The sequence below is a fragment of the Carassius gibelio genome, chromosome A21 (assembly GCF_023724105.1).
Source record: "Carassius gibelio isolate Cgi1373 ecotype wild population from Czech Republic chromosome A21, carGib1.2-hapl.c, whole genome shotgun sequence".
Taxonomy (NCBI): domain Eukaryota; kingdom Metazoa; phylum Chordata; class Actinopteri; order Cypriniformes; family Cyprinidae; genus Carassius; species Carassius gibelio.
The window spans coordinates 10,572,944-10,583,851 of NC_068391.1; the positions used below are offsets into that span (position 1 = coordinate 10,572,944).

A 10,908-nucleotide genomic window follows, 5' to 3' on the forward strand; every position below is an offset into this window, starting at 1 on the left:
TTGATTTCTCAAGAGCAGAGTTTGAACCAACAAAAGCTTGCATAACATCACTGGTGTTTTACTTCATGTGATCAGAAGTGTTGAGGTGGGTATGACTGTGGATTGTGCACTGTAATTGCAGAGCACAGTAATCAGTATTCTATAATACAGTAAATAATTATCTGTTGAATGCTTTAAGTATCCTTAAATAAGCACATGACTTAAGGAGAAATAACCTTTGAGCATGAAGAATGTGAAGGCAGTCAGTCTTACTACAAATAATTTAAATGGATACTATTTAAGAGCACAAGTTCACAAATGTTTTGACAAACTAAATATGCAATGGAAATTCATTCAAATAAATTTGAATAAATGTGGTCTTAACACAATATTTAATGTCTGTGTTAATTTGCTAGCGACGTAAAGAGACGTAACTGATGAAAACAACCATCATTTTTAACCTCAAATATTGCACTGTAAACATCATTCAAACAATCAAACAACAGCTTTTAGTTGTCAATGCTGGCAAATGATCATGGTATAAGCGAATATAATGCAGCTAACCATGCATCAAACGATTTTAATGCACGACAACCCCCCAATGCGAAGCAGAGAGCAGCTAGCATTGCATTATCCCTTACAAATTAAATCTATTATATATAGAATGTTTTAATTGAAAAATATTTTAATTGTTCTCTGACACTTCTCAGTTGAAATATAGGTATTTGAATCTAACGTTTGAAGGCAACTGTTAATAAGAAAATCCAGGCTGCCGTACTTCTCCTCCAGAAACCTTTTCAGTTTCAGAGAGCTTCCTTTGTCAAATATATCAAGTTGATAGAAGATTAATTTTTTTTTTTTTTGCATTCTTCAGACTGCAGCCAGCAACCGCCCCTTGTCCCAGTTTCTCATTCCGTGCAGTAAGGACAATATCTCCATTGAAACCTTTTTTTTTGTCTGATGCCTTTGCTCTGTAACTACAGCCACTCTTTTGGACATTGTGGGTTTCTAGTCTGCTGTTAAGTCCTATACAGCAGCAGGCAGACTTTTGGCCCAGACAGCTTCACGTTCCAGACAGTTTTACGCCTCTGTTGTTCCTGATGTGTCAAGTAGGGGAAGGAGGATGTACTGTAAAATTATTAAACCAACACTTGAAACTGGTCCCGTCTATAGAAATGGACTAATTGAGAGTTTTGTTGTTGTTTATTTTGTGTGTGAATTTAAATATAAAGATTACATTAAGATATCAGATGATCTGCACTATAGATTAAAATATCTGTAAATATTCACTGTTGGTCTGCATACATAGCCTACAGGAGACAACTGAATTAATGTTTTTGAAAAAAAAAAAAAAACTATACATTAACATTTACTTAGTGAATTTAAAAAATAATAATACACATATTTGGATCAAATGAACAATTTAATGATAGGGGATCTACTGTAGCCTAAGTATAGCCTATTCACTGTAGGTTTTCATATATATGGGAGATATATATGTTGTTGTGAGTTTATATAAAGTTACACTGAGATATGACCCAAATTTAGTCCTTTTTCATTGAACCACGGATTGCAGATCAACTATTCTGACAATGTCTTTCATAGTTTTCTGGACCTTGACAGTGTAATTTACTTGGCAGTTAATGGTCCAGTCACAAGCCTCCCATTTTTCATCCAAAAGTTTTTAAAATTGTGTTCCGAAAAATAAACTAAACTTTCACAGGTTTGGAATGAAACTGAATAATGACTGAATTTTCATTTTGGTCTGGAGTATCCCATTAAGTCATGAAATAAAGAGTCTTCTGTTGAGCTTTGAAATGTTATTTTCTTGGACATTCAGTATTTGCTCAGTGCGAAGCTGCTCCTCCTCTAAACCGGACAACAGCAAGAAAGTGCAAGTCATGCTTACTTATCATGTTGATAAACTTTATTGATAGCTTCACTGTAAAAAATAAGTGTAATTTTAACTGTAAAATTTTGTAAAAACGCTACGGAAAAAAAACTGATAATAGGTTAACAGTAAGTTCCCGTACTATATACAGGGAAAAACTGTAAAAGATCTAACAAAGCATTTAATGTAAATTTACAGTAAAATTCTGTTAATTATACAGCTTTTAGAAGTAAAAAAAGAACAAATCAATGTATAATTTACAGTCTAAAACTGTAAACTGATATTCCCAGAATTCCCTGCGTGACACTCCACGTTTGAAAGTATTTTGTTTAAATAATCATGTTTTTAAATAGTTCTTGTTATCAGTTATGTACATTTGAGCTTTATGTTACATCTTCTGTTGCTTAATGAAAGTTTTTTGCATTATTTAAGTATCACGTGTGTTACCATGATGGTGTTTTGTGTTTCCATAAATGTGCACCTTCTATATGTTAATATATACTTCTGCTTGTGGTGAAGCTACTTGTGATGAGCTTTGATACTTCATGTGGCTTTCTCTTATACAGTACCATCTTTATTATTATGGTGGTTGTCAGTATTTTCAAGGTACAAAACAGATTTAATTTTGTGTGTTGTTGAATTTACTGGTTTATATTCACATTTTCTTGTTTGTAAATTACAGCTTTATATTGTAAAATTAACAGTTTTTGACGTAAATGTGTTTACAGTTTTCTGTATTTTTACAAAATTATTCTGGCAACCACAGCTGCCAAAAAGTTTTTGTAAAAACAACAAGAAATTTTTTACAGTGTTTATTACTCAGGTGTAATTTAAATACACATTATATTAAATGTTATAAAATCTTAAATTGTAGTTATCAGCTGACATAACGTCTCGGTTATGGTAACCCTCGTTTCTTGGAGGGAGCATTGGGTTATTGCTTCGATAGACCAATCTACTTTGCGTGTGAACTAAATGTGCCAATGCATATTGGCATTCCAGCTGCCGCTGATGACAGCATGAGTATATTAAGGCAACAGGTGCAATACATATCCATTCCACTGAGAACCTGGACACTGTGGAAACCCCATCCTTCCCAAAGGAGTTTTCAGAAGCTAATACACATATAGCAGCCGTTTAGGAAGTGATTGTAACCCTCTTGGGAAGGCAGAAGTCTGCCGGTGAAACGCGGGCTCTAAGGCTATACCGTGGACTAGACACATACGAGTACCACTTAGGTCTCAATATGGAACGCCTCATCCAGCTCCCAAGGGTGATGGAGGATCTCAACAGGGTCTACAGTATGGACACTCTGGAGCAGTTTTAGCAAGCCGACACTAACCGGGGCCTCTCAGTGCCACTACACGTTTGAGGTGAGAATCTAGCGAACGTGTAGGACATCACCCAGTCCATGTCTATGTAGCATCTTAATGCTCGGACAGGACAGAGCAAAGCCAGGGCTGGGTCTGCCTCCTCCAGGGCATAAGCCCCAGGAATAAGCATGTCTCGTAGATGGTGCTCTTGCCAAAGTGATGGTTTTCGCTACTTCCACCATTGGCTGGGGTGGCCACCTGCAATGGGCATGCAGTATCAGGGGTTTGGACGGGCCCGCAGCTGCATTGGCACATCAATTGCCTAGAGCTGTCAGCAGTATGCCTTGCCTTGAACCGTCTCAAAGGGCGCTTATGGTAGACCTGTTTGCCTCTCCTGAGACCTCTCATTTGGCACGCATGCACTGGCCTTCTCACACAGATACTGGGCAAAGTCCAGGGGGCTGAATGAGGGGTCTCTGGAGAGGCAAACAGGTCTACCTTAGCAGCTCCGAAATGTCTCCAAATGAGCTGGACCATCTGGGGATGGAGTCACCATTCTCCCGGGAGCATTGCTTGAGAAAGCTTATCGGCTGTATGGTTGTGCAGGCTCTGAATTTGAATAGCACGAAGTGACCTCAGAAACTTCTGACTGCATGCCCGTTGTATTGTATGTGCCCCCCCCCCCAGCCAGTGGTGGAGGCATCCATGTAAACCACAACATGTTCTAGGGGTACCCCTGCCCAGAGGAACGTAAGTGCTGAACACAGGTTAGGGTTTGACGACAGGCTGCTGTAATTTGGACCCGGTGAATGCCACGCTTCCACGCCCACCTCGGGACTCGGCCATAAAGCCAGTGCTGGAGCAGTCTCATATGTAACAGGCTGAGCAGTGTAAGTATCACTGCGGCCGTCAAATGCCCCAGCAGCCTCTGAAAAAGTTTCAGTGGGGCCGTTGTCCTGCCCCTGAATGTATTTAAGCAGGCTAGCAACGACCGTGCATGTTCCTTTTTAAGGCATGCTGTCTGTTCAACCAAGTCCAACTCCATACTGAGAAAAGAGATCCTCTGCGTGGGTGAGATCTTTCCCCAGTTAACCCCGAAGGCCCAACAGGCTGAGGTGCCAGATCGTCAAGTCCCTGTGTTTGCACAACTGAACCTGAGACTGTGCAAGTATAAGCCAATCGTCTAGATAGTTGAGGATGCGAACACCTTGCTCTCTGAGGGGAACTAGAGCCCCTTTTGCGAGCTTCGTGTAGACACGGGGATACAGGGACAGTCAGAAGGGCAGGAGAGGGGTGTGAGTGTGGGGTGCAAGGCTCACCTAGTTCCACAGGTTGACAGAGGGTGCATGAGTAGAGCCTTTGTTGATGCTCTCAAACTGTCTGCATCTGCCAATCTGGCGAAGCAGGTGGTCCAGTGCTTGGCCGTCCGTGACTCTTCGTGACCTCCTGGGACCCAGAGATAGAGCCTGTCAGGATAGGGTGCTACAAACCACCTTAGCAGCTTCTCCACAGGCTATATACTGTAAGCATCACCGGACAGGCCAGGGAATACCTACAGACCAGGGAGGGGAGGCATGGTTTGCCCTGTCGAGTGGAGGTGGTCTTAGAATGCAACTGCATTGCAACTGACCGCTCCACTGGAGGAACCCCTGTATACCCCCTTACTGCTCCAATGGAGGTCCAATAGATACAAATGGTACACTCATTGAAGAGGGCCCAATGCATTCCGTGGGTCACTCCACTGGATCAGATGTGCTGGAGGAGTGATGGTCCCCAGCGGGTTGGTTTCCTGTGGAGTTTGCCACCACACACACTACTGCTGGAAGTGGTTCTCGTCTGTCGGCTGCCAGAACGAGCCCGAGATCATGGCAGCGGTAATGGGACTCCACTTAAGGTAGCGAGCCTGGTTGGCAGCTCTGACATAGTCATCTTCCCGCAGTGGGAAGATGACTCATCCACAAAGGCCACCTCAGAGTGCTTGATGCCCAGACACATGAGGCAGCGATCGTGACCATCACCAGGTAATGACCACACCCAGAAACGCATGGATGAAATCCTTATAAGGATGATCCGTTATCTTTACAAAGACGCACCCATTTATTGCCCTTTTAGAGAAATGGCTTTTTAGGGAAATGTTCTTTCATGTGCTGGGGCGCACAAGAGAATGGCCTCTTGCAGCATAACAGGGGCTAGTGCAGCCTGAAGTGCGCAACCCACTCGACACAGCAACGACCACTGCTGAAGCGCCATACCGCCAACACCAAAAGCTTTCAAGAGCACACTGAACTCATAGCTCACTGAAGACACTTGGATGGAGCAGAGTGATGTTGTCACTCGGCGCAGAATCGAAAAGCTGTTATGCATTGCACCTGCTGCCTTATAACACTCACTCTGTGATCAGTGGCAGCTAGATGCAATAATTGCATGCCAATATGCATTGGCTCGTTTAATTTACACTCAAAGTAGATTGGTCTATCGAAGCGATATCCCAATTTGTCAGTCACTGACGTGACGTCGAAAGAGTAATAGGTAAAAGGTTATCAATAGATGCTGAAATAGAAAATTGCTTAACGAGAAACACACTTTCAAATAAATATGACAATGAATATATATTCAAAGGAAAGAACAACAGTTTGTAATTTTTGTTTAGGCTAATATCCCTGGATGAATAAAACTTAACCCCCCCCCCCAAAAAAAAAAATCTTAAATTTGTAACTTGTTGTAACTTGAGATGGTTCAAAAACTATAAGCATACTGAGTTTTAGAATAAATATAATTTCATTGATTCCACTTTTATTTTGAGTATATATATATATATATATATATATATATATATATATATATATATATATATATATATATATATATATATATTAGGGATGCACGATAATATCGGCACAACATCGGTATCGGCCGATAAAAGCTTAAAATGACCATTATCGGTATCGGCCGATATGAATATTTCTGCCGATGAGCCAAACCGATATTCTCCAAGTGAAATAATTGACCTGTTTTTCAGATGTGAATGTCTGTCTACATTTGTAAAATAATAAATTTATGGTAGAATCAGTACAGAAGAGATACATGGATTTCTCTTCAGTAAAATTAAAGTTTAAATATATCAGTATATATTTGTAAATATATCAGTATATATTTGTATATATATCGATATCGGTATCGGCATCGGCCAAAATTATTTAGAAAATATCGGCATATCGAATATCTGCCAAAATCCAATATCGTGCATCCCTAATATATATATATATATATGGAAATAAGCTGTTTATTGTGATTTGTCTTTATTTGCCATCTGTTGTTTAAAAATGTTGTCAAAATATTTTGGAAGTTGAAGATAATTTAAGAGATCCCAGATCTTTTAACCCTGATAAATGATATCTGGCTACCCACATGAAACATGAAAAAATATTACAGAAAACGTATTCTAGAAAAAGTAATACAATTTCCATTTTAAATACTATTGTGTTTTGAACAAGAGTTTAGTAAAGGTACTATAGTAAATTGTAACTTATGAATGGTCATTTGCTGTGGTAATTCTATTATAATTATATGGACAAATTCATTTAGTAATTACTGTAATACATTTTCTAACACTCCAGTATAGGATACTACATGACAGCCATAACATTGCAAGGCAAGGCAAATAAACAACATTATACAACAGCTTTAGAAGTAATTGTTTTTTATTATTTTTGTTCTTGGCTGCATTGTTTAACCTGACATTGCTTTCAAGCTGAAATGGGAGTCTGGCCTTGGCAATCCCTGAGAAAAACAGACACAAGTTAATTTATTACTGGTAAATTTACTTGTATGTGTCTTAATTGATATTTCCTTAGTCTTTCTTGGGATGGACGGTTTCACTGGAGTGCCTTTTGATGACTTTCCAGCCTCTGCACAATACCTGCTAGCACCATTTACTGAATCAACCCATATCCATGAACTTCTCTTTTTTTCTCCCATATCTCTCAGTTAGGAGAAGAACAGAACACCAAACTTTGTTGAATTACTTGTTTTTTTGAATCGTGACAATCAGTGTTCATTACACTGTTTCCTGACTACTGCTTTCGGAGGGCAACATATCATCTTGCGTGGAGACCTCAGCATAATTCAGATATCACTTACTTAAAAATTTTTAGGAACGTAAGTTTAACTGACACAATGAAACATTTGAAAACATGCATTTTTTTTTTAACCTAGAAAATAACAAAGATCCTACATTAAAGGCAGTATCTTATTCTTAGAGCCACAAAGTCGAAAAATATTGCTTCTCAGAGCCTGAATACTCAGCCCATAAATGGCTGGATTCAGAATAGGAGGAAATATCAAGAAATAAAGTGACATAAATATTTGTGTTTCAAATGGGAGATAACTTGTGTCAAAGCGACTTTGTACAATTTCAAAAAAACATCCCACACTATAGTTCATTATTGCAAATAAGTGTGGAGTGCAGGTCTTCAGTGCTTTTATTTTAGACTCTTTAGTTGCAGTAAAGCATATTTTAAGAATATGTCCATATGAATAGAAAGTCATCACAAGCTGAGGAAAAGTGTATACAACAACAGAAACCAGTCCAATAGTACTCACAACATTTGTGTCATCACAGGACAGTTTGACAAGAGAATAGTTGGAGCAGTAGACTCGCCCTATAATGTTTCTACATTGTGTCAAGCGCAGAGTCAGAATAAAAAACAATGCGAATGCCACTAAAGGATAACCCCATGAGAAAACTATTAGTTTATACACTTTTGTGATCGTCATAATAGTGTGATACTGCAGTGGATAGCAGATGGCCACATAGCGATCATAGCACATCACTGACAAAATGGTGAACTCTATGATAACATATGTGTGCAGGAAGTAAGTTTGAGCCTTACAGCATGCCAGAGATACCACATGAAAAGGAGACATTAAAGTAGATAGCATGGGGGGAAGCAAAGCTGTGCTACCATAGATGCCATTTACAGCCAAGTTACAAAGAAAGATGTGCATTGGTTTATGAAGCACTTTGTTGCTAATAACGACAAAGATCACAGTGAGGTTTGCAAAGAGTACAAGCATGTATAACATGAAAAAGATGACAATGTATAGATATTTCAGGTCCTCCATTCTGTAAAAGGCTTCCAGTATTATCAATGACACAACTGATGAGTTTTTCATATTTATAATGTTCAACACAATATTTGTAATTGTGTAATTAAACTGTAAACACAATATTTAGATTAAAATGTTACTTTTTTTAGATTCAGTCTTCATTGTCTCTAGGTGCTTCTAGTAATCCAGACAAAGCGTAAAGTTAAAATGCCTACAAACAGTAGTCCAAATAGTTCAAATCAAATGAACAACACAAATGAATAACACATCACGGCACTTACTTTACTGTGCATTCATGCTGTTTATATAGAGCATTGTGTATAACTTTGGATGGCTGTCTTGGGGTTTCAGATCACATGATGATGAGTTTCTCTGTGTGTAGTATTCTTCTGTGTATTCTTCCTGATTAACCTTTTTTTATTTATTCTACATTTATTGTACCGTTAAAGCCTGACATAAAATAAATATAGAAAGAAATTCTGTGATCTCCAGCGATCTCCAGAGTTTACTCCTGTGATCTCCATTGTTATCACCAGCGATCTCTTTCGTCAACTTTAAGTCAAAAAAAAGTTTCCACATAATGTACATTATTGTTTCCAATACGCATAGATTTTTACAAAGCTAATTGTTCTAAAAAAGCAAGGTGTACTCTGATTGGCCAGCTATCCAGTGTGTCGGCTAAATGCCTCAAGCGTGTGATGGAATTGTTACGCCCCTTAACATACTGTAATGCCGTCTCCCAGCAGGACAAAGCTCGGTCCAGCTGCTCTGCTCATGCACATCCCATCATCAGTTCTCTTTTAGCAGTTCAGTCAATGTACTATAAGGAGTAACTGAATAACTCAGTATATTTGTTTATTTTCGCATCAGAGGGAGTGTCAGGCATGTTTAGAAACCGAATACCTTAAGTAATTTGTAGATTATTGCGTACTGGAGATGCAAACCGTTTCAAATGATTCAGGTTTGACTGGTTCACTAAGAAGATTTGGTTAAATAGAATGATCCTTGCTCTGGACATCACTAGACAAGACAAAACCAAAAAAAAACATTACAAACAAGGCATTTGTTGCATTCAGTGGGCACATGATTACTGATTATAAAGACGTATACTGTTTTTTTTACGTGCTTTGTATTGCACTGTGTAAACATAAAACCATGGGTGCATTTGTGATTGGAGAAACAACAACAAGCGTTACTCTACAATGCTCAAAACTCAAGTTTGAATCATCATTGGCAATTTTTTTAAATATAAATAACTTACTTACAGAGTTACTTACATTGCACACATCTGAATATTTAGGTGGAACTTTTCTGGAACAGTGTTGTAAATACAACTTAACCACCGATTTCTAGTTGTGTCCTGTTTTAGAAGGCGAAACAAAGTAATTTCGGTTTCACAACAAAACACACAGCGACTCCACAGCATGGCTGCAGCGGCAACAGCAAGAACAATAGTTACACCTTCTTTCTTTGCATGAACATTTGGGCGGTGTTATGCAAATCTTCCCACATCATGACGTAGACATGATTTTTAGAAAGGCGTGGTTGACTCTTAACTTTGATAAAGAATATCTCTTTGGTTTTGAGACTTTAGTCTTTGCAACTTTACACATCTTCTTAATTTATGCACCAAGAATTTGAAACACTCCAAAGAGAAAGGAAAAATTTAAATCTCATCATATGAACTTTAACTCCTGTGATCTCCAGCGTTATCTCCAGTGATTTCCAGCTTTATATGCAGCAACCTCCAACATCCACCTCTGTGATCTTTAACATTATCTCCAGCGACCTCCAATGTCTTCATAAATACTCTTGTCTGCTCCCATATGGCCGTGCTGAACCTACAAAGACATCATTAAAACTGTTACTCCATCACTGACATACCTGATCATGTATTTAACTGCTATTACTCTACATCTGTGCAATAAATACCTGCTGATTTGGTTCATAACATCTAGTGTCATATGTCTGGAGTTCTGTGACAGTTGACATTATAGAATTTAACTAAAATGTATTAGCTAAAAGATGATCAATTATCAGTCAGATGACAGAATAAAAGTAGTGGACTGTATACAACATGCTTGTTTTTCAGCAGTTTTGATCAGGTTAATAATTTAGAAACCTTCGGAAATTGCATATATGGTTTCAAACTGAGCTTCAGACTCTAAAAATGGCTGGGATAAAAACAAACCAATTGGCAACCCAGCACTGGATAAATATTGGACAGAACCCAGCATGCTGGTTTACACATTTTAACCCAGCAGGATGGGTTGTTGAGAAAACCCAAAATATAGTCATTTTTACCATTTATGTGTTAACTTTTTTGTGATTCTGGGTTATTCTTGCTTGGTTTTATTCTTATAATTTTGCCTATGCTTCAATTATGAACAATTGAACAATCATGAATTAATAAATAATGAAGAATACAGGTTATTTAGACTGTACAAAATTGTTTGTAATACCATCTGACATTCATAAATGTGTTAAAATTTGTACCAGTGACAAACAACATGTAAATATGTAATTTCCTTTTTCTTTTTCTGAAGATTCCAACGTGGTTTTTGAAGAACTTGACTGACCTCTATAAGCATACAGTATAAGTATAAGCTGAAAAAA

The 10,908-nt window shown here is 38.2% G+C and overlaps 1 protein-coding gene across 1 annotated transcript; it reads right to left on the minus strand.

Moving 5' to 3' along the window:
• Positions 1 to 7,413: 7,413 nt before the first annotated feature.
• Positions 7,414 to 8,358, minus strand: LOC127942290 (olfactory receptor 52Z1P-like). The gene has a single exon (XM_052537969.1). The coding sequence runs from the start codon at positions 8,356 to 8,358 to the stop codon at positions 7,414 to 7,416; it is 945 nt and encodes a 314-aa protein (XP_052393929.1).
• Between the last annotated feature and the right edge of the window lie 2,550 nt (positions 8,359 to 10,908).

Excerpts from the sequence above, each read along its gene's own strand:
- LOC127942290 (XM_052537969.1), bottom strand. The coding sequence starts at position 8,358 with ATGAAAAACTCATCAGTTGTGTCATTGATAATACTGGAAGCCTTTTAC.